The sequence below is a fragment of the Saccoglossus kowalevskii genome, chromosome 13 (assembly GCF_978046115.1).
Source record: "Saccoglossus kowalevskii chromosome 13, keSacKowa6.1, whole genome shotgun sequence".
Taxonomy (NCBI): domain Eukaryota; kingdom Metazoa; phylum Hemichordata; class Enteropneusta; family Harrimaniidae; genus Saccoglossus; species Saccoglossus kowalevskii.
Window position 1 is genome coordinate 31,684,776 of NC_140653.1, and position 25,762 is coordinate 31,710,537.

At 33.5% G+C, this 25,762-nt stretch overlaps 2 protein-coding genes across 2 annotated transcripts; one reads left to right on the forward strand and one right to left on the reverse strand.

The window, feature by feature from the left end:
* Window positions 1–15,882, forward strand: LOC100376007 (protein FAM227B-like). Its single transcript, XM_078007695.2, has 16 exons — window positions 1–748; window positions 3,542–3,650; window positions 4,199–4,342; window positions 5,053–5,070; window positions 7,218–7,330; window positions 7,967–8,071; window positions 8,333–8,431; window positions 8,727–8,831; window positions 9,663–9,789; window positions 10,397–10,528; window positions 10,885–11,066; window positions 11,845–11,999; window positions 12,742–12,819; window positions 13,466–13,610; window positions 14,071–14,115; window positions 15,098–15,882. Exons 1-16 carry the CDS (start codon window positions 578–580, stop codon window positions 15,200–15,202), a joined length of 1,833 nt encoding a protein of 610 aa, XP_077863821.1. The 5' UTR covers window positions 1–577; the 3' UTR covers window positions 15,203–15,882.
* Window positions 15,518–25,735, reverse strand: LOC100376157 (N-acetylgalactosamine kinase-like). Its single transcript, XM_078007692.2, has 9 exons — window positions 25,603–25,735; window positions 23,387–23,475; window positions 22,603–22,726; window positions 21,623–21,860; window positions 20,923–21,021; window positions 20,663–20,815; window positions 19,663–19,873; window positions 17,748–17,949; window positions 15,518–16,745 (listed from the first exon to the last, which is right to left on the reverse strand). The coding sequence occupies exons 1-9, from the start codon at window positions 25,659–25,661 to the stop codon at window positions 16,541–16,543; spliced, it is 1,380 nt and encodes a 459-aa protein (XP_077863818.2). The 5' UTR covers window positions 25,662–25,735; the 3' UTR covers window positions 15,518–16,540.
* Window positions 25,736–25,762: the final 27 nt, after the last annotated feature.

Genomic DNA, 25,762 nt, shown 5'->3' on the forward strand with positions numbered 1-25,762 from the left:
TTATAACGACGATGACGTTAGTCTTTTGTTCAGATTCGGTTTAGGGTTACTGCAATTTCGCTTTCTCAACAGAACACATGTGCTCAAGAATCGTCTGATTGTTAGTGTTAATCGCTTTGCAGTTATGGATATTGTACATGACACCAGCGAACGTACTTATTTTCGCTATTGACACGCAGATACAACAGTGGCGAAGACAGTGAATACTAGTCAAAGATCAACCCGAATTCGAGACTAACTACAACAACATGACCTCCTTGGCAACATAAAACGACGCTAATTTTGTGATTGATACATTAACCGGACGAAGTTGGAAAATGTACTGATAAGAATTTTCGAAAAATAGTTCTCCTCTGTGACAAGACTGTGAGAATCTCACTCACAGACTCGCCAAAACCTTCATTGGATTAGAAAGCGAACTCGATCACTTACTCGTTGGATTGGTGCCCTGTTTGTATACAACAGCTGATAGCTCATTCGACTTCAGGACGTTCAGTTACCAGTAACAATTTTGAAAAGAAAAAAAGATACTACGGTAACGAATCAGTGTTCTACGGATTTGGGGAGTTACGCGAACATGGCGACTAATGACCCAATGTTTGACCCCAGGGTCTTGGCACTCATGGCGAAAGTCGGTGGTCAATCACAAGAGGACCAACAACGAGAAGAAGAGGAAAGAAAGAAAAGAGAAATGAAGAAACCAACCCCGCCTTCAGATGTAGATGCTTGGATGAAAAGTGAAGGATTTGTGAGTGTTGAGTATTAATTTTCTTTTTAAAAAAAAATTAATTGTTGTTTTATTAAAAAACAAGATCCATTTTGGTGCTCTGTAAAATCTTAACTTTTATTTGGGGGGGGGGTAAACGATGTAAAATCATGGGAGTGGCTGGGAGAGTGACCAGTGCAATTTTTTTGCAATGTTTTATTTCTACATTTTCCCCTGCAATTCCATGTATGCAATTTTTCTGTCTGAGTGTCTACTCTTCAATTATTCCAGCCACCTCCATTATTTCAAATAGTCAATCCCTTTGATATATACATATTATTTTATTTTTAATATCTGTATTTCTTGTTATTGTGTTGTTGTTTTTTTGTGTATGATTATTGACCATGGCTAATGTATTTCCAATTCATTAATTTGAGTCAAATAAAATAAAATATACTATATACATACTACATAAAGTATGTGCGAGATGTCATGAAGATTACAAGCAAATTGAAAAAGGTCACAACATCGCAAAAGAAATTCCATTTCTAAGAATCCTAATTAAAATTAGTGAGTCTGTGTAAGAATTAATTTGCATTCATCTCTGATAGTTTTGGATAGTGTCAGTTTTATTCACAAATTTTTATTCACATGCATTTTGAATGCCACAATATTCTCACTAATTTATGTTTATGCATTCTGTGATGCTATTAGTTACAAATACGTGCACAAAATAGGATCACTTTCAAATGTTTGCAAATCGCAAGAGTTCACTTTTTGTGAGATTTTCATCACATATCACTGTGCATGGTTTTGAAACTACATACCATTACGTTATAAATCATTGAGAACATATATTAGGATATATATTGCTTTATTAAGGTAGTGAGATGGAAAGGAAGAATATTTTGACCAATCATTGTGATTGCGTGTTTAACATCTCGTAATGCAGATTAAATTAATTGTGAATGTTGTGAATATATTTTTATGTTCATAAAACTTAATACCCTAATGTGCATATTGCTGATCTGAGATTTTTTGTGTGAAAATCATTGTATTATTTGATTTAGTCTTGGAATGGATTATGAGATTTGTATGTTTATAAAGAAATACACTGTTATGACTAACATTGAACTGCTAGTCATTCTTTTTGACTCCCGTGTGCGAAGCACAAAAAAGGAGATTTTGCAGTGAGTGTGTCTGTCTGTGTGTCTCTGTGTGTGTCTGTTCCACTGCTATCTCAAGAACCATACGTCAGTTTTTGATGATTGATTGATTGATTGATGAAACTTGATGCATAGATGCTCTGGGCCAATGTGCAGATTTGATTAGGTTTTGGTAAAATCCATGCATATTAATTACCTAATTTGCATAATGATTAGTAAATTTTTGGCTTTAATTTCCACTGATATATAATCTCAAGTACTAGTCATCACATTTCAATAAAACTTGGTACATATATATCATACAACACTGCACAGACCTGATAGTTTTTAGGGTAATATTAGTACATATTAATTACCTAATTTGCATAATTAATTAATTTTCAGCTTTTGATATTCCAAGTAATAATCATCACATTTCAATAAAACTTGGTATAGTTACTTAAGGACTGTGCAGAGTCCTGATTAGTTTTGGGGTAAATATTTGTGCATATTAATTACCTAATTTGCATAATTAGTTATTTCCCCCCATAAGTGTTCCACTGATATATAAAGAACCACTAATTGAATTTTAAAATCATCATCACATTTCAATGAACCTAGGACTAAGCAGAGACCCGATTAGTTTTTGGAAAATATTTATGCTTATTAATCACCTAATTAAAATAATTAATTAACACTGATATCTCAATTACTAATCATCACATTTGAATAACATTTGGTACATAAATGCTTTAGGACAATAGACAGGCCCGATTAATTTTGGGTTGAAATTTGTTCATATTAATTCTCTAATAATAACTCATAGTTTTTTTGTTCTAATCACATTTCAATTAAACTTGGTACATAGAAATTACATTACGCAGGTCTTATTAGTTTTACACTCAAATCTGTTCATATCAATTATCTGATTTTTTTTTTGATTTTTTTTTATATTTATTGGAATCAAGTAATAATTACATATCAGTGTTACCTATCTATTACAGTATCTATTGACAGTGATAAGTACAAGTGGTATACATACATAGTATATCTAATGAAATGATAAGTACAAGTAGAATACAGAGATAGGTTATGGCTCAGCAAATTGCTCATTTCTTGAAACAATCTTTTTTAGGTATTTACCCCACTTCCTATTATGCGAGTTTAATTTGCCATTTTTGTTAGCAATAATATATTCAATGTATTGAATCAATTATCTGATTTACATACTGTAAAATGACTAATTTTCACTGGGTTTAAATTTCACTGATTTACCATTCCAGGCATATTCAGTAGGTTTTAAATTCATGTTGTTATAATTTAGATAATGTGTTCTACGTTCAATTTTACATATTCACTGGGTTTTAATTTAGCGCATTTTCCAGTCAGCGAAATAAGCAAAATTAAAACCCAGTGGATAATTAATCCTTTCACAGTAATTAGTTTTCAGCTATTCCATCAATATCTCAAGTACAAGTAATTTTGAATTAATTTTTAATGTGTCTTCAATACTCTCAGCATACGGGAGTTCTTTCTAAGCTTTCTTTGATTCAATCTTGTGATTGCGAAAGAAAAAAACCTGTTAAACCTGTACTCTACTGGGAAAAATAAATAAAATATAATTAAAAAAAACAGTATTTTGTTACGAGAAACATTTTTTCCTTGGACTAATTGTTTATTAATATTTCAGGATGAATGGCCAATGAGAGTGACATCAGAAGGACAGATGGGTCTTGAAGATGAAAGAAAAATGATTGGTAGCAAAGATAATATTGTTGATGAACTTCGCAAGCATGCACGTATCCTTCACAATTACACTGCTATATAGGTACATGTATACACTAGAATTATGATTGTCCAAATAATTGCTATCTTTATGGCCTCTTTCATGGTACGCATACAAGGATTCTCAAAGCGAATATAAGCGCTGGTAGCTAGAGTGACAATGATAGTAAAACTGATACTCCAGAACATGCATTACATGTTATCAATATTAGCAACACTGATTCCAGCTTAACTGCTATCTAATTGCTCTTTTGCCCACAAATGCAAACGGTTAGCCAATGTATGCAGGATATGCTCAATTACAGGTTTCTGTTTTGTTACAATCACCACCAGAAGAAGACAATTATGTCAGCCTCTATTGAAGTAAACATTGGCTTTGTGGCAAATCAATTCATCCAAAGGCTGAAGTGAGGTGTATTACAATCACCTACTCATTACTTCACTGAAACACCATACCTCAAAACAGTATAATAACAAATGTATATATTGTGATAGTACACTGTAAAGTACACAGATTTTTGTCAACACAGGTGGTTATATCTCCTTAACAAAACTATTTCAGCTCTTCCTGTCAATTTGCTGGATGACTTGGAAGAAAAACTAAACAATTTAGAAAAAAGGCTAAATGTATATACAACAGAGATCCTAACTGATGAACCAAGAACTTCTAGAATCAATCAGAATCTTTTCCACTCTCCAGAATATGGTATGTTTTTCAAGATTTGTCATCTGTTAGGTAGTTTACTTTAGCTATGAAGCATCATGCAAAAATGCACATTATTTGCTGCTATATGTGTCCAAGATTGAATTCCTCTATTTAATTATTGCAATACATTGATTTACAGAAACACCAATAGTTATTCAGACAAGTTTATGTAACTTTGTTATGAGGCTATTCTAGGCAGGCCGAATAAATTTACATTCAAATAACCAGTGTTCATTCCAGTGAAAATCATGGGAACTACTGCAACACTCGTTTCAGTATATGATACACCTGTATATTTACGCCAGCTGATTGTGAACATTTTTATTTCAGCCATGTTTTGTATTTTTGCTCAAATATTCATAGAACAGATATGCACTTTACATGAATGACCTTTTAAAAAATAATCCAGTGAAAACTGAAAAAGTTTAATAGTATAGTGTTAAATGTATTTTGTATGCTGTATATTATTTCTATTTTGAAAACAAAAGCTAAAAATCAGAGGATGTTTCAAAACCCTGCCACTGATACAACTGTCATGGATACTACTGATGTAATTTTTTTTTTTCTCATTCCCCTTTTTAAATTCATCATATTTTCCCCACATTCACTCATTTACTGGCTTCTTAAATTCATTTATAATGGATGAACAGGAGTGTCATCACCATTAACTCTCCTTTCCCATTCCCATTCCACTGATCATTCTCTCACAGGACTAAAGTTCCAGCAAGGTGGGTGATAACAAGCAATCCATCATATCTATAGCTTTGCACATTGAACTGGCATATGGTGTTAGAAGCACTTTATTTTTGGCACTGTGTGTTTTTTTGTTTTTTACCTTAGCCATGTTATATGTCACCTGTTAACACAGTATTAGTCATTAGACAACCATTAGGAGTAGTTTTAATTAATGATAAATATTCAATAGACTTGCTGAATCAGGAAATTGTCAATTAGCAATTTGTAGTTGCACTAGACTTCATACAACTTAATAAATGTTGCTTCTTCATGTCACTTAAACATAGTAATGGCAAGTCTGAACTACTATAATGATAGTTCATGGCTGATCATGGTCACATAAAATCCAACAAAAAATGAAATAATGTATGGAATAAAATGTGGTTACCAATGTGTTGATATACAATTATAGACTGGTTTCCAGTCATCAAGCATTGTACAATTTATATTATCTGAATTCTTTCACGATGAACTATTGCTCTTATTTATAATGACCTTTATTTGCCACAATTCTAATGTCAATCTTAGCTTCATTATAGCTAGACCTATCTTAAGTTATTGATTGGCCAAGCTTTTCCTTTCTACTTCAGTTTGCCCAAAGCAGACTGTCTAGTCCTATCCATACACATAGTATTGGCTGACCCATAGTTAGACCACTATTTAGTTTTCCATACCAAGTTGCCCAAAGCTGGACAAAACTATGCCTATCAATAACTAGGCTAATATTGGTTGACCAATCAGTCTTCAGTCAGGGCTGGTTATATCAGGACCATACTTGGCCTATCCATATCCAGACTAGTATTGGCCAACCCATATCTGGACCAGTCTTGGCCAATCCATATCTAGACCAGTCTTGGCCAATCCGTATCTAGACCAGTCTTGACCAATCCATATCTAGACCATACTTGGCCAATCCATATCCAGACTAGTATTGGCCAACCCATATCTAGACCAGTCTTGGCCAACCCATATCTAGACCAGTCTTGGCCAATCCATATCTAGACCAATCTTGGCCAATCCGTATCTAGACCAGTCTTGGCCAATCCGTATCTAGACCAGTCTTGACCAATCCATATCTAGACCATACTTGGCCAATCCATATCCAGACTAGTATTGGCCAACCCATATCTAGACCAGTCTTGGCCAACCCATATCTAGACCAGTCTTGGCCAATCCATATCTAGACCAATCTTGGCCAATCCGTATCTAGACCAGTCTTGGCCAATCCGTATCTAGACCAGTCTTGACCAATTCATATCTAGACCATACTTGGCCAATCCATATCTAGACGAGTCTTGGCCAACCCATATCTAGACCAGTCTTGGCCAACCCATATCTAGACCAGTCTTGGCCAATCTGTATCTAGACCAGTCTTGACCAATCCATATCTAGACCAGTCTTGGCCAATCCGTATCTTGACCAGTCTTGGCCAATCCATATCCAGACTAGTATTGGCCAACCCATACCTAGACCAGTCTTGGCCAACCCATATCTAGACCAGTCTTGGCCAATCCATATCTAGACCAGTCTTGGCCAATCCGTATCTTGACCAGTCTTGACCAATCCATATCTAGACCAGTCTTGGCCAGTCCATATCTAGACGAGTCTTGGCCAATCCATATCTGGACCAGTCTTGGCCAACCCATATCTAGACCAGTCTTGGCCAATCCATATCTGGACCAGTCTTGGCCAATCCATATCTAAACCAGTCTTGACCAATCCATATCTAGACCAGTCTTGACCAATCCATATCTGGACCAGTCTTGACCAATCCATATTTGAACCAGGTTTGCCCTATCCATAGCTAGAAAACATTATAATTGTCTTGAAACTCAAGATGAGGAATGTTTTGAGGGCAACTAAAATATACAGGTTGATCACCTTTGTAATATTTTTTCCTGTACTAATACTTGGGAGTTACACATTTAAAAGTTGCTTCTGTGGCATGAAAATTGTTATAGTTTAGTTAGTATAGTATCTACATGTATGTCAACAAAAATGATATATGTTTACTGTGTATGTACATGTTTGTGTTTTTTACTCACTTCGCTGCTTTACCATTTATGTTTCTTTAACATTGCACTCATCGCTTCACTGATTTATCATGTTTGTTATCACAAATTATTACTCTATTTCTCAGTTATGATCAAAGCTGCTGAGTCAAATGCCGTGCAGATCCAGCGTGGACGAAAGAAGAAACATACAAAAGATATAAAAGATCAGATTTTAGGTACCAAGACAAGAAGTGTGGAGGTATAAACATTACTTTAGTTTATCATTTCTATTCATCTGTAGCTGTGTGATCTATGTAAAAAAATGTCTCTATAACAATCAATTGGCTTCAGCAGTGTAGTTAGATAGTTCTAACCTCATATGGTTTATTTATGTCTCCAATGATTATATCATTGGTTTTGTTAAATGTAAATATGATATTTCATCAGCCATGCATGGTTTTATTTCCCACTAAATGTCACCTGAACACTTGGAGTTCATGCTGTCTGTTTCTATATATTGTGTCAGACAACGTAAACCAAATTACGCAATGAAAAACTATAGTGTATGAATCTAGGGTGTGTAATTACTGTAAAATCTGTATTAGAAGCAGCGGCTTTTATTGAAATGGTACAATGCAATAGAGGGGATGGGGTTCTATTAGAGCATCTACACATAAGAGAAATGGTGAATTTTTGGTTCTCAGTTTTTCAAAAAAAATGGTGCGGCTTCTATTAGGGATCTGGCTTCTAATACAGATTTAATGGTAATAACGTAAAACCTTGATATGAGTGTAGAAAATGCACATGATACATGTATACAGTAATTGGCAGCTCACATTCTTTGGATTACTAGTTAACCAAAATTATACTAAAGTTCTTTTATTGGCATTTTCAGAATGCTTCTTTTCCAGGATTCAATAGGAAAGAACTTACAGAACTTCCTCATCAACTAGAATCACCACAGATTCTTGACAGAGTCACACATGCACAGGATTTCAAAGTAAATATCATTATCAAGCTTTTTTGTTTATTTATTTTCTCCAATAATAATACTACCCCTCTTACAATTGAAAAGTTAGTACTGTGTAAAGAAAAGTCAACTTCTCTCAAACATTAAAGTCCATCCTGTGAGGCATAGTATTCTTAATGCAGTGCAGTATGATGATTGATAGATAGAAACAAACTTGTAAATCTCAATAAATAAAACCATGATATGTCAACTTGACTTCTAATGTACTAGAAAATTGTTACTTTTTACTAGCCTGGATTTAAGAAATTTTGGAAGAAGTTATTTTTGTCTGAGGCATCAGTAGCAGTTATGCAGGATACTTTCTGGTGGTTTTTCCTGAACAGCTGGGAGGTATGTAATTTACACTCAATCAGGCTGTCATGTGAATGCTTTTGATTATGCCATACCAATGCACAAGGGGGTGGTACTCATAGATTTTTGCAAACTGGAAGCAGATTTTTTTGTAAATTCATCAATGCATATTTTTAGTAATGTTCCCTTGTGTACTATAATAAAAAATGTTGAAGAAATCTACAACAGGCACCAAAATAAACTGATCCCTTATTCATATGTATTCTTATGACTCTCTCATGTGGCATTCTTACATGTAGTTTATCAATGTGTATTCCTCTCTTTATCTCATTAGACTGACAGGAAAGAGGAACAAGAGAAATTGTTCAATAGAATTGCTGACAGCTTTGTTGCATTGTTTACTAGTGTTAATCCCAATATCAAAGATAAATTTTTTGCTGTAAGTATTATATCCATCATATCTGTGTCAATGGATATTGTTTGACACCAGTGCCTGTCATATCTGGTAATATATATATGACTAATTTGACTGTTATTTCCATCAATATGTATTGTTTGACATGTGTCAGTCATACTTGTCAATATATATCATTTGACATGTACAGCTGATTTGCAGTGTCTGGTTGATGCATGAGACCATAGTGACTAAGATCACTATGAAGTTGAGTGTAATCCATCGACAATGCCAAACCATTACCAGTTATTTTGTAGTTACTTGGATTTGATGGAATGTCATTTATTTTCAAAACACAATTCAGATACTGATTTTTTTCCTGCTTGCTCACTTGTTTTGAAGTCAGTTTTATGATATTCCCTGCTTTTAAACATTAGTACATAGTCATAAAAAGTGATTATAAATTGTTATTCAATGTTAAAATAGAGACAGTGTATGCTTATTTCAAGCATTGCTGGTGTTATACTTGTGCTTAAAATACTGTCCAGTAAAAATGCATTAATTTGTGCATGTCATTAAAGGCACCATTTCAGCAGTGAGCAACCAGAAATTTTATAAGCACAATAATTGTTCATGTTTTATAATAACTACATGTAGGTGTCACAGAATGACTGAAGAAAGACAAAATCATTCACAAACATCAAGTAGCATTTATAATTGTATTTATGGAACATGTTGAAACAAAATGCATTTCTCCGGGATAAAGACATCATTGGAAACAAATGAACTGGTGATAAAGCTGAGAATACACATACCTGCCATGTGTAGATTATTAGTGATGTTGTGTGTGATGCTAATTATATTGTTTTGTTACAGGTGTATGCAGACTGTTTAGCACAGTCTATTTATGCAGCATATTTTGAAGCATTCCCCGATTCCCATCAGCAATTTGAAGGAGTATTTAAAACTGAATTATGTGATTTGTGTCATGAATGGATCACAGGTGAGATGAGTTTTATGTGATATCAGTGAAAAAAATAAGTCCTAGTGTACTTGGTTAGCAAACCTGGTTCATATGATAATGTAGAATGTTTGTTTTATTATTCGTCATGAGAATATAGTACAGTGAGGGGTTGGCCATTCAGAATTGTGTATGTCGTGAAGAATCTGCACAGCTGGGAAAAATTTGACAAATAAAATTTACAGGGAACTTACAGAAACATAAAGTTTGTATAGAGAAAAGCAAAAAAAATATAATCATGTTTAGAACTAAGGAAAAAATAAATTACAGTTTTTCTATCATCTCCCCTCCCATAGTTTCCAGTGGTTAATCCCTTATAGTGTTGTGTGTGTTGAATGAATTGACAGACTGAATAAAACTGTCATTAACTGGTTATTTTGCTAAACCTCAATATTTACAATTTGTTGTGGTAACTGTATTGTAATCCATCTCCTCTGAGATGTTATAAACATATATTAGTTTGTTGTATTGTTAGCTTAAGTCAAGAATTGATATACTATAAAACACTGAAACATTGGCTAAATTAAATAATATAAGCTGTGCTATGGTACCAGTTCTAGTGTTTTTATTATACCCATCCTCTATTCAGGTGTGAAACCACAACCACGGTCATGGAAACAGTGGGATACCTACAGGCTACAACCAAAACATATGGCAAAAGAAAAAGAAGAGGACCTAAGAAAAGTAGTTCTTCTTAAAGATGGTCAAGTCAATAGAGAAGGTATATAAATACAGATAGGACTGATGGTTTCAAACTGCACATCTTATTCCACTTCAAAAAATAACATACATATAGTTTTCCCTGATCCATTTAATAGATATGTACTGTATTTGCTTTATTAGTAGCCCTGCTTACATAACTGACAGAGGTTTATGTCAAAAAAAGTCATGTTTTCAACTTTTACAATAAATGCAATTTCATATTTACTTAAATGCACACATATGTGGTCAAGTCAATGTGGGGCTGACAAATGATGATGGAATACTTCTGTCATTCAAATATTGTACTACTATAGGGTAATACATAAAAGATGAGAAAATAACAACATTCATGTTTTGATTGGTGTTCTTTAACAGCAAGTTTTGCTATTGAGTTTGAACTGGCCGCAGAGGAAGGTGAGAGTATGTATGATGTGTCATCAGGTGTACAACCAGGTATATCCAGAGAAATCACTCAGATAACAACCAAGAGTGGCAAAACAGCTGCTGTAACACAACCAAGAATTCCAACAGCTGGTACCAGTCGTCCCAAAACTCAGGTATATATTTCTCTATAAAATAAAACTTTCTATATTAATGCTCCTTTAGAAACTTTGGGGTGGGGTGATTTTTTAGAAAAATAATTTTTTCCCTAATTTTCCATCTAGCAATTTTTCTCCAAAATTGTCTCTGTGCAGATGGAAACCATTTATCTCAGACATGCATGGACTGATCACATTCAAACTTCACACATACATAAAACATCTTGGAATACATATGCAGATTCATTCGTTTTCACAATCTGATTCAAGATGTTGTGTATTTAGTTGTGTATGGACATATTTTGTTCAAACTTACCACAACACTGGACATTATGAGATATTGATGTACATCATTTTGTTCAGCACATCGACTTCAAAATGGCCGACTGGTGGCAATTTTGCTGTTTACACATATATATCATACATCATGCCACACTAATATTCACAGGCATTTGTTTCATGATTGAAGATGGTCAAATGGTGTCCATTTTAAAGGGCGACAGTCGTCGTGCCGCGTTCTGTTCGATATGGGACTCATAGCATCATATACAACGTGTGTAAAATACATTGTTTATTTACATGAAATTCAAACACACGCTGCGCGACGACCACCGGGCTTTAAAGCTAAAAGTCAAACTGGTCAGTCATCAGCATTATTAACCAGTTGATTGTGCCACAATAACTCAAAAAGTTTTTATCCAATCATTTTCAGACTTTTTAGTATACTAATATGTTCAATGTCAATGTATTTTCTGTTCTTTTTTCTGCTATCAAAATTTACCTACGTTTTATCCAGTCACATGATATAGGTCCAGGTCCTGAATTTGAACGTGTACAATTCAACATCACTGGTAGATCACCACTAGTTGCACATTATCTTTATATGAAAGATTTAGCATCAAATGAACACAGAGGAAAAAATGTCAGAAGAACTGAAGTAGCAAAACTTCCATATCCTTTAAAATTTCACACTGTATCAAGGGTTTTTTTAAATTTGTTAACCCACACTCTATTTATTTAATATTTAAATATATATTTATTTACTTATCTAGTTGCTGCATTGTCACTGATTCTCTCTAAAACAGGTTCTAACTAATTTTAAACATTAAGAGCTGCAATTACATTGAGTGTTGATGGCAAACAAAAAATTACAAAAAGGTAAATTAAAAATATAACACAAGAACAAAGGGGTTAATGAAGTTTTCTTCTGAATTCAAAAGCATCGATTAAAAACTGCTTTAGTTAATTTATTATTCATGTACTGTGGAATTATATACATGTAGATGTGAAAAGACTGCTTAGTTATCATACAGAATAGAATATTGCTTTATTACAACGTTAAAGAAAATTTGACAATTCTTTTTTGGTTTCTACACATGTAGAAGGTAATAAAGTTAAAAACAAACAAAACAAAAAGTGTGACAAACAAACAAGAAAAAGTAAACTACTGTGGTAATATTATTTGCTCACTTATTGTATACGCTGTTTTGATATATTTAATTAACCCCAGTAATTGTTGTCTAGTATGGGCATTCATAATACATATAAATTTGTCCTTGTTTTTGATACCATTGATGTTATCAAACAAGGAATATAATTCCTGTACATGTACATGTAGTGTTGTCAGATAATCAATACTACAGTACCAATCAACAAACACAGATATACATGCATGCACCTTAACTTTAATCACTCCTCCAGCACCTACATACAAAGAAGTTATCAAAGAAACTAAAAAAATGGCCAAGACATTGCATATAGAGTACCAGAAGTAAGTAGCATGTTATTTTGGGCTATACTGAGCCTGTACTGAAACAGCAATGAGTTTTAGACTCCATAGTATTTACCTTATGATCTTCAAACTCACAATTTTACTTGCATTCATGTACCGGGTATGTTGTATATATTTGCATGTTTAATAAATCTGATATAATGGGTCACTCATTTTGAATATCTGTTTTGGTTTCACAACTATTTTTTCAATAGAAACTGGCGGAATTTGCGTCTGCAGGTCCAATGCTACTTAGCATGTTTCATTTCATTTGCAAACAAGAAGTCATTTACTTGAAAACAGTTTATTGGTAGCAATATTCACATTCTATATTTATGGTTATAGAAACTATTTTAACTGAGATTCTGAGATAATTCTATTCCTAATCTCCACACATCTCACAAGTAATTATCAAATAGAATGTTGGAATCCCGTGCATTGACAGAATAAAGTTGCATAATGCATATGTGACTTAAAACATGACATGGCAAACATTTCAAATAATCTGTATATAGTGAAAAAGTTAATAGATTTTATAGACACTTTTAAATTACATACAAGGACCAATCAATTATTCGCAGAGTGATATCAAAATATCACATGGTATGTGCATGATGCATGTGATAATAATGATATTTCTTTCTAGGATTAGTGAACAAACAGCTAAGGAGCTTGTTGCAATTGAAAAACAGAAAGTGGAACAACTGCGTGAGATTGAGAAGATCAGAAAACAGTTAATTGAACATAGTGTTGACATGAAGATATTGAGTGAAAAGATTTTGGATAAAAGGGTGAGTCTAAAATATTGGTTATTACGTGTACAGGGAAAACTGACTTTTGTGGAGGCTGGCATATTCAGCACATCAAATTGAGAGTTATCAGTTAGTTAAATCGAGAGTCATACGTGTTCTTGTCTGGTATATACAGAGTGTATACTTTGCATAACAATTCTCAATATCTGTAAAATATTCTCATCACATTTACTGGTATATTTCTCGGTTATCTGAGCAGGAAATGGATTTTTAGCTTTACTGCTATTCATAACTGTAAAAATTATGTTGCCTTTGATTAATGGCAAATCATATAACCAGTGACATAATATTTCAGAATCCTTCAAATCTGTATGTTTTCATTCTAATCAGTGATGGAGTTGCTGCTATTCAACAGCTGATTACAATGTGTCGCTATATTGATCAAATATACATTTTTTCCCCTTCTTTCTGTCATGCTTTTTATAAATTTTGAATACAGGGATTTGAAGGTATAATGGCAGTCATGACGGAAATAAACGATGAGGTATTTTTGAACAGGATTGTGTACACTGCATGTCTTAGTGAATTTAGGGAGAAAGCACTGTGATTGGTCAGAATATGTGGACTGTACACAAATAATGCATGTACCCAGACTTGCACAATGGCGATGAGCCACACTGAAATGCACTGTAGTTATTATGTACTAGATTAATCATGGTAATAGATCCAACCATACCATATATAGATATGTAAACTGGTGTTGAATAAGTATCCAGGTAGTTTGTTAGCAATATACACCCATCCCATTATACTGCCTATACTTCATTTTGTGTTAACAATAAATGCAGATTTGCACTAGAAAAGACCATGATAATTCCTCCAACTCATAGTACTATTCTCACATAATGACAAAGATGAATTATAATTTAATTTAGCATGTTTTGATCTAGTTATTCTGCTTTATAAATTCCCTGTGGTATATTCTTTTTTTTCAATTCAATCTTTTTCTCACTGAATATTGATATTACATAAAGTCCTAATCTGATCCACCGTCCCTGTGTCTGATCTGACAATGTGAAAATGACTGAAGTTTTAAGTTACCTAATTTGCTAATGGAGGAATCCAATTCTTCTAAGTTGTTTATTTAGTAGTCTCCTTTCGCACAGACTTGCAAGATAGTTCAGCAGTCATGATAAAGGTTGTTTTGACAGCATTGTTCCCTAAGTTTGTCTGGAGCAATGACTGACTCAACTCAACAGGTATTTGTGGGAAGAACACTGTAATGTCAAACCTATTGTACAGTAGTTATAGTCTAGTACTGTGAATATAACAAGTTAGTTCTGTATTTTAGACTGTACTTAGACATCATTTTATAAAATTTCTTGATAATTTACTGTAGTTCTTGTATTTTATTGACAGTTCTCAGTTCCTACTTAGACATTATACAAAGCCTTTGTACACAGGATAAGATCATATCTTGAGGGACTCTCCATTTATTTGTCATTATTTTTTTTTTTTGTCAACAGGAAAATGATATACCTTTACCAAAACAGATAAAACAAACAAGTCAAGCTGCCGGTGGCATATTTGGGGATGACTGGTCCTCTTCATCAGATGAAAATGATGACTGAATACTGGATTGCCTTGATGTAATTACATGGCAGCCTAGCCAAACCTGGATTACCAACATATGACTGCAGGGGTAACAAAATGCTTTGATCACAAATACCATTTGGAGACAACACAGAAAGCTGTTTCCCACAATGCAATCCAAAATTATACCTGTGGATGGTGTATTGTTTGAGATATTGTGGATACTATTAGGAATTCACTGTAGTACTGAACACTAAGAAATGCTTAGATATCAAATCCTAGAAGAAATGTTCTTGTTTGTTTGTTTATCATTCATTTCAATGTTGGTAGATAAAATTATTTACCACACACAGTTATTTAAATCTAAAATAAATTTATTTGTTCAATATTCAAAGTTTTACAGAATGATATAGAAATATTTTACTCTACTTGAACCATACATCTATCAGGTGAAATGTCATCCATGTTTAATAACCGAAAAGTCTGTGGACCAGAACCCGTGTGACCCTACCCAACTGAAGTCATGGAAACCCTATACTTTCAGGTTGGGAAAATTCCTTACATATTATATTGTCTACACTTTAAACTTTGGCTTGATTTGCTATATAGTGACCTCGTTTGGATAGGGTCAGAGGGAGCGAGCTTGCTTTTTCAGTCTAGGGATACAACAGGTGAATAAAGCAAATAGTAATGTGTTGATGTATGTTACCAAATCTAACTACAACTCGATGTGGATTTTTTTGGTTCGTGACCATGATTGCATTATGTTTGGTCAGTCTACAGCCAATAATATGTTAAAGCTTTCATTTTGTTTTCCAGCAACTAGAAAAGTACTTGACATTATTTTCTTTAATTAATATTATATAATAGTATTTGAAATTGTATATAATTTGATTTTATAAATATATTTTTTATAAGATCTAGAAAGCAACTTGTTATTTTTTTTGTTTAACCTATCTTCTCACCAACATTACACTATAGTATGTCAGGTCATTGAATGTATATACCCTTTCCCTAAACAAAACAGATTCATATTATATATTTCCTGCATAAAAAACACATTGCCATGATATTAAAAGAGACACACTGAAAGTAAATCAGAATATGCACAGATTTGTACCACAAAATATCAGGTAAGTGATACACAAGTTCCATTAGTCCCACTTTGTGCTATAATACCAAACAGGTTTAGAAAAATATGAATTTCAAAGCAACATAGTGATTGAAACACTGAGGTCACAGCATGGTATTATTAAAGTCAGATTCAGTGAAAACTTTAAAATAATGAACGGTTAATGTATAAACACCCATCACAAATAATAATAATATGACACGAGAAATAATTTGCATTTAGGAAATGAAGGGGAAACAGATAATCATGGAATATAAATTGCAGCACCACTGCCAGGCTGAGTTGCAAACAAACTTTCCTCCACTTTGGCTTTCTTTTGGGGATCATTTGCATAATACCCATCATGTACTCTGGCAAGGAATTCTCCAACTTTACTGGCTGGAACCATGGAAACTGCACAACCTCCCCACCCAGCACCAGTTAAGCGGGATCCATATGCACCAGCTTGCCTGAGGGAAGAAATTCAATACATGTATTAAACAATATGATGATAAACCATAACACTGTTACCATGTGTTCAGGAAGGTGCTATAGGAGGTTACATATTTCACATTTTAAGACAAAATAATGTCATTATTTGCTGCTGCTTTTGTGTACTACTTTGAGCATGTTGTTTGTGAGAATATTCAGATACTGTTTTGAGCAATACCCCATGTTATTGTGGGTATTAACCACATCATATTGTGCAACTGCATCTGCAAGAAAATATTATACAAATGTAGTTGCATCTATCAATATTTTTTCTCTGAATCAGATTTGGAATAAAACACGTCCTGTGTCATTAGTGTCAATTTGTAAGGACTATTGCCAAAACATGAAAGCATAGCATATACACTATACACCGACATTGTACATTAAATCACTTGCAAGGGAAAAAAGATGGCTACAGGTTTGCATCCAGTTTTCCAGAGGGCGCTATTCAGTTTTGTTAAATGAACCTCTGGAATTACGATACAAGATGACGACTTACTGAGAGCCCTGGGCGAAATGTTAAATGTGTCGCTATTTTTACTGATGATTTTATGTGTCATTTTCCATGACAGTGTGTGTCATACATCACATTTTTTTTGGCCCCCCATCACATGACTGATTTAAATGAAATGCCAACTACTCAACATTAGCTTTCATGTAGCATTTCAGCATAGCGTACCATGTGAAAAGTAAAGGACAGAGGGATACATAAAATAGTAGTCATAGGACTCCTGTGTATACTAAGAAAGCAATCTTTCAAGTAAACACATGGCTATACCAAGCCTGGCACCATTTGAGGTTAAGCTTGATTGTACAATATCAAGTTATGTAAATGGAAATTATATAAATGACAAGTGAAAGTCACCTAGTGTGAAATTTGGTGTTGTCACAACAGACATGACACTGTTTGTCGGACATGGCCATGCTGGTTGGCCACAAATGTAAATAAAGGATGGGATAGTACCAAAGTCTATACTTACATACACAAGTTGGTGAGTTCATCTAATTCAGGGGAACTACATTCATAAAGATCTCTGCAACTAGTGTGGCTTTCATTCATCAGGTTGCCAAGCAACATTTTGGTATCAGGTGGTCTTTCATCACAGATTTGCTTGAATCGCAGAACTCTATTTGCTTCAGCGTAGACATGTTTGGCCCGGTCATGGAGTTTGAATGATGTGACTGAATCATAACAATAGAAAGTTTGATAATGATTACAGTGTGTTTATGACATACTGAAGCTATGAGAAACAGTTCCAGACACGTTTAAATATCAGAATTTAGCAAATTTGAGGACAAAAAATGGCTGCCAGTCAGCCATATTTAATCGAGTCATAACGAAATTTGGCGTGCATATGTAGGTCATCATATATTGTCTGTATGCCAAGTTTGAACGAGATCGGTCACAGGGTGTCTCCAAGAAATGGCTTCTTATCAGCCATTATTACATTCCAAAAAAGCCATGCATGGCACAATGTGGTTAACAAATATTCAGTGAGATTGAAAATGAGATTATATAGACTATTAACTAAAAAAAACAGAGTGTAGTGTAGTGCATTACAAAAACAGTTATGGTGTCAGCAGCTATCTTTGATTGGATGACTAACTGACTGCATATGCATATTTATGCCATGGTATACGAAGGTTGAAATGTTCCTTTAGGCACGTCTGAAATATTCTAAAAAAAATAACAAAAAAAGAAGGCCATTTGAATCAAAACATGGAAACAAAGTAATTCTGCATGCTCAACCATAATACCAAATCTGTAAAATAACTGTCAATGCTTGTTCAAACAAGGACTGTGGATCATAATCTTATGGTACGGAGTAAGAGCACACAAAGTTTCTATCAACAGAATCACCTCTGGCAAAAGCATTATGCAGTGCAGTATTTAAAGAAGATAGAATTATCAGTTAATCTGCAAAACTTTCACATGATTATCTCTCATTGGTTAAATAGCACCCTATTCTGCATATGCAAAAACAAAATGACCACCAGTCCATCACAACATCAGTAAATCTGCATGTTTAATCATCACAATTATCAATGTATATCTGAGAAAGTTTGATAAAGCACTGAAATTATGATTATTTGTCATTTTGAATTTAGCTATTTAATCAAAAACAATCAAAAAAAACTTGACATACATCTGTCAACCTATCAACGTACCAGATTTGCTCCAAATTGGTCAACTTTGGAGGAGTAAAACCAAGAAACAAAACAAAGGAAGAAAAGACATACACCAGTAATTCGGCATGTTCAATGAGCATATCAATTATGAAAAAGATTGAACAATGCATGTCTTAAAAAATTACCGGTATATAGCAATGAAATTTAGATTTTTCAATGTTTGTAAAATGTTTGAAATTTGAAAGAAAAGAAAAGCATGTTTGGGAAATGACTTCAGATATGCAAAAATATAATAAAATGGCAAACAATCTACTATTTTGAGCCAAAAGTAAAAAAACAAGACATACTTTTAAAATTAAAATTGATGGCACCCCTATCAAATAAAGTGAAACTATCTATCTGTAAATAATCTGGGTAAACACATGACAAGACAACTGCCATACATTTTTATCTTGGAATATGGAAGGATATTTCCTGGTTTTAGGGTACTGGTCACCTTCAAGATATACCGTACACGTATGGTATTTTATTGAGATAGTTACAATGTCAACAATGTTTATTATTGCATTTGAATGAACTGCATTTAGCACATAGTGCACATACCAGAGAACAGAAGAGAACACATGCGTAGTTCTCAGTTCTGACAACATTCATGGTTTTAATTACAATTGTTTTATATTTAAAAAGGTGGTGAAATCCAGCATTAATTTAAAAGAAAAAAAAAGTTGTCAAGTACGAGATCGCTAAACAAGACAAATTACTTACTGTGCAGGGTATTATCACTAAGACTCATCTGATTTAGATCAGCTTCACTGACTTCAAGAATTTCACAGATTTCTGATTTCAAATATGGTTCTTGATGAAGTATGAGTGTAACCATGGCGATCATATCATCAAGGCTGACATTCAATACTTTTTGCAGATCACCAAGTAAACGTATTTTTTTCCATTCTAAGCCTTTAGACTTTGCAATTATCTGAAATGTACAATATTTGAGACCAGACAAAAATAAAATGTTGGTCCAATTCCACACAAAGTCCTAGATGTGAAATAACAAAGCAATCTGGCAAGTTGTTTTAAAGGAGAATAAAAATATTTTTTTTTAACCAAAAATATACACCAAAATGAACAAATCCCAGAGAGAACAGTGATGGACATGAAGATGAACTGACGCAAGAACAAGAAACAAGTCTTTTGTCTTGGCCTCATTGTCTGTTTTATCAAAGGACAACAAAAAACACACAGTTTGCGATGTATGCGATAATAATAAAATAATAACAAAATAAAATATAATAAAAAACATCCCAGTAGTATGTATAAAATAAAATATATAAAACAAGTCACTATCAATGATGTACATCCATTTGTATTATAGGCATGAGATATTGCATGCTTACTGAGGTGATATCCATAATATCTGTCAACACATGACTGAGATCTGATTTAAGAATGATGAAAATATGTGATTATGATGACTTTTTGCCTTAAAAATGGCTGTCATTCGGCCATCTTGAATCAAATTATAAAACAAATGCATGTGCATATGACCGATATAATGTCCGATATGTACATGTATGTGTAGTTTAAACTACAAGTTCATTGGTCCAAGTAGACAAATCTGAGGTGAACAACATTTTAGACAACTGTAAACAGCACAATTCAGTGATCGATCAAAATTTTAGAGGGGACAACATTTCTTTATAGTAATTAAAAAAGCATTTAATTTTAATCAGGATGGTTTTTATATACATAACAGCATTATTACCTGAGCTGCTAGTCTGCATTCTGCTACTCTGATATTATAATGTGATGATGCTGCTTTCTCCATGACAACGTTACTGTTTGAGATGACAAATACAACACCATTTGGTAATTTCACATCAGTCGCTTTCAATGGATGAAATTCTATATGTTTGGCCTGTAAAGAGAAATCAATTCTATCTATTATGTTAGTAATAAAGTGAAAGACAAAATAATAATTCTGACAATATATCAATATTTTATAATATCCATTGTTGCATTTACATGAACAGGCTCAGCTAGGAATGAAATGGCTTGGTCCATACCACCGCTTTCTGTACCAATGTAACGCTCACTCCATGTACATATTTCTGCCAGGTTTAACTAGAGAAAATAAAATCAGAGAAACAAAGTCAAGAAGTGTCTTAACAATATTAAAACTGTTAGCTGAAATATTCCATCTGTCTGAGATTTGAAATGATAGGATGTATCTGACAGAAGATGTGTGATCATTGCGGAAATCTGCAAAATAAATAAAACTGTATCTACAAATACAGTAAACACTTACTGTTGATTAAATTATAAATTGTGCTAATTAAAACTAAAATCTAGCTACTAATTACAGCTACAGTTAAAAAACACTAAATAATTGCTAAAAATAGAAAATCTGAGATATACTTTCGGAGATAGAATATCCCTCCCTATACATGGTTAACAATTATAAAAACAATAATAGTTCATATTTTGGGGGAAGAAATTGAAAAAATATAAGTTTTGACCACAAAAGAGCAAAAATAAAAAAGTTCTAGAATGTAAAAATGAGTCAAAATGAAATTGTTCTCTTTGACACAAACTAAAAACTACATAAAAATACATGGAGCTTATGGTATAAACATTTGGGAGTAGTTTAAGTTTTACTTAACATACCCCCCAAAAAAATATTATATATTCAGTTTTTATTCATACTTCTATGATTGTTACTAACCTTTGAAATCTTGAGTTTATTTGCATACATTATAATCAAACCAGCACAGCATACGAATGCACTGGAACTAGACAATCCGGCACCTTTCGGTACTGTACCATTGATAACCATGTTGAGGCCAACAGGATTCTGTAATTTTTGGCTCTCTATGATCCCAAGAAAACCACACAAAAAGTAGTTGTACCATTTCAGTGTTGTTTTATCAATGTAGATGTTATTCACATCAGTACTAAATTGTCTGAGAAAGAAAACGGAAAGATAAATACCATTAATGATTTACTTTTACATGGTAAAATCTCACTCAATTTACGGTAAAAAAACCACAATGGGATCAAAAACTATTCAGTTTACAAAGGTTTGATTTATAAAGGTTCTTTATATGAACAAGTCTAAAATGGTGTTAGATAGCGTTTATGTAACGTTTACTTAAGGTTCATTGTAAACATGTTTCCAGTTTACACAGGGTTCATTGTAAACATGATTCTAGCTTACACAGAGTTCATAAACAGGTTTCTAGCTTACACAGAGTTCATTGTAAACAGGTTTCCAGTTTATACAAGGTTCATTGTAAACATGTTTCTAGCTTACACAGGGTTCATTGTAAACAGGTTTCCAGTTTATACCGGGTTCATTGTAAACATGTTTCTAGCTTACACAGGGTTCATTGTAAACATGTTTCCAGTTTACGCAGGGTTTATTGTAAACAGGTTTCCAGTTTACACAGGGATCATTGTAAACATGCAGGTTTCCAGTTTACACAGGGTTCATTGTAAACAGGTTTCCAGTTTACACAGGGTTCATTGTAAACAGGTTTCCAGTTTACACAGGGTTCATTGTAAACAGGTTTCCAGTTTACACAGGGTTCATTGTAAACAGGTTTCCAGCTTACACAGGGTTCGTTGTAAACAGGTTTTACTACCAATGGTAGAAAATACACAGCATTAATGTATACTGACAAATGAAAATGAGAATGAACTTACCCATATTCAGGATCTGTGTTTACCAATGTAATTTGACCAGTATTGGTAGGTGCAGCAGCAATCACAATATCTTGTTCAATTGCCATAGGTAATACTGAATAACCACAATAGTCAATATGTTCTCCTGGTGACAGTCAATCACAGAGGCAAAATGAATGAAAATAAAAACACAATCAAACAAAGGAAAAAAGAGAGAGAAACTGACAACATCAATAAAGTGCGGCTTCAGAATCACTAAGTTTGCACCAATGCTATGTATGCAAACATTATAGGACATTTATTCATGTGGGTTAACATATTATGTACACTGATGTGTGTCTTAGAAGGAAATATTTTCACTTTGAAGAACCATGGCTGTTTAGAACACGTGTTCATTAACTGTAAGTTAGTTACACTAAAATCTTATCGTAATTTGAATTAACTATCAAAATTTCATTCCACATAAAAAATTATATAAAATACTCCATGCATTCTGATCGTCAAGAACTGTGATTTTGTATTACATTCCAACCAGATGCATCATGACGAAATGTCATTTGGATATTGGAGTCTGGTCACCATCTTTCTTTTTATACAATTTGAGAAGGTGCTGTTGTTTTATTAAAAACTAATGTTGAAAGATTAGCCCAGCAGAATTGGCATACTTAAAATGAACACCGTTGAACACAAGAAATTGAACATTTGAGCTTCGGTGATATTTGTGAACACAAAACGAGTACGAACATGCAACTAATGAAATGTTCACCGTGATAAATAGTCAGGTAAATAAAGACATTATACTTACCTATGATATTCACTCGACCTGGTGCTCTGGCATAGAATGCTGGGTCACAGTCATACTTACTTCGAAAAATTTCTTGAATCCTGTCATACCTGAAATTGACAATTTTTAGATTTAAAAGAAATGCATACTGTAATAACAAATTTACTAGTCACTAAAAAGAGTGACCTGACAATCAAGAAGTTTGGGTATGTTTGTCACCCAGAGTCTAGATTAGGGAGTCAATCTGTCATAGATCACTATGTTTGTCAGTCACACAAAGCCTAGCCTAGGGTGTCAATTTTTGATAGTCAATCTGAGCCTGGCCTAGGGAGTCAATCTTTCATGAATCACAATAGTCACCCTAAGAGATTCAGATTCCAAGAGATCGAGGGAATGATTACTAAACAAACATATACAATTGAAGATGAGTAGGAGCACGAGTGTGAAGACAGCGTTCGGTTCGATTCGCGTTTGGTTTGCATTCAATTCCCGTTCGATTCACGTGAGATTGAAACATCCACTGAAATACCTATAATTCACTCAAATGTTGATATATAGCAATTTCAGCTAATTTAACAATATTTTTGAGCGGGAAATAGAGATCAATTTAGTATTTTCTGTGGAAATCAAGGTTATAAATACTTTAATAGTGTCAGTTTCTTGATGCGTCTGTGAATGCACGGAAAGTCAAAAGGCAATGATTATAAATAAAAACACCATCATTAGGGACAACATCAAAAGTTCAGTGAAAGATAAAAAACTTAATTCCTTTAGTCCCCCCCCCCCCTTCCATAATTGATTAACATTGATCATGGCATCAGACTACATTCACCATTAAATACAAATTGATAATTGGACAGTACTAGTTGGTTCTAGGTCCAACCATTTTCTCATCTTGGATGTTTTGTTTTCTCATTTTCTGTTATTTTGTCCATGATTGGATAGAAAAAATAAATAAATAAAAAATTAAAACCATTAAAAACCATTAAAAAATAAAATCGTTTTTGTAGGATGGAAACTTTTTGAGGTCAAAACCCCCCACCCCCAAACTAAAGGAAATAAGTTTTTTATCCGACATCAATTTTTTTACGTCGTCCTTTAACGTCCTTGTTTCAAAGATTTTATTTGTTTTTAAATTGAGTGGTGATAATTTGTGACTATATCATTTTTTACATAAATTTAATTTTCTTTAAATATATTTAGGCGTTTCTTGTTTGTTTCTACGGCTATTTTATACATATTTGAGCCCATGTGACTTCCGATGTGAGCGAGACTGTAGGACTATTTATAACCATGATTTTCCCCAAAAGAAATTGCATGATTCCCATATTTCCTACACAAAATATGCTATATATAAACTTTTGTGTAAGTTATAGATACTTTGATAATTTGTAAGTCAATCGAACACGAATCAAATGCGAAACGTAAGACAATCGAACGTGAATCAAACGCAAATCGAACCGAAGTCTGTCTTCACACTCATGTAAAAGCTCATACGATTCATGTACGATTCACCTATTACTCGTGTAGGAACTACGGAATTTTAGTGAAGCTATGTTCTCCATGTGCAGGACTAAATCATCCCAGTCTGCAATTTTACTAATAATCAGTAATATCATTACGAGAAGATAGAGTATAGTAATTTAGGCATTTAAAATGGTACTATGAAATTGGACTTATTTTCAAAAGGTATGGTCATGACCCTCCATGGCTGTCATATATGTGTGGGACCAGCAACTCAACCATAAATACAGGTCGAGGGGGCGTGGCAGTAACTGTTGTGAGCTCCCGGTACTTGTTACGCGATTTCCCTGTTACGTGAAATTATATCTAATTTCAAAGTACAATTTCAATCCACTTTCAAAGGTGAATAGAAATTTTCAAATGTAAATCTATTTTCAAAGTAAAAGTAAGATTGCAAATGTAAACTATTTTTAAAGTGAAGTGAAATTACAAATGCATAAAGGGCATCATTTCGATTTGTAATTTTCATTTTGACATATGCTTGTTTGATATCGATTTCAATTGTGAAATTTACAAAATAATTTTTAAATTGTAAATAAATATTATGCGTAAAATTTACATAAAACAAGACTTTTCAAAAACTACGGCCGTGACCCTGCTCGGTTGCCTTACATACTCATGCATGATTTTATTGTTATTTGATGGTAGAAGGAACCAATCAAAATGGTATGAACTGTGATCGACTCATATTTGAAATCTAACACCACACTAACCTGTCTTTCTGTGAAAATGGTATTTTCATCACAGGTGGACTCTGATCACCTGAAGCCATTGTTTTATACTACTTATAGTATATTAGTTTAGAAAACGGATGAATGAACGGATGAACACACGACTACCTGACCCCACCTTTGACTTGTGGAAGTCAGCTGA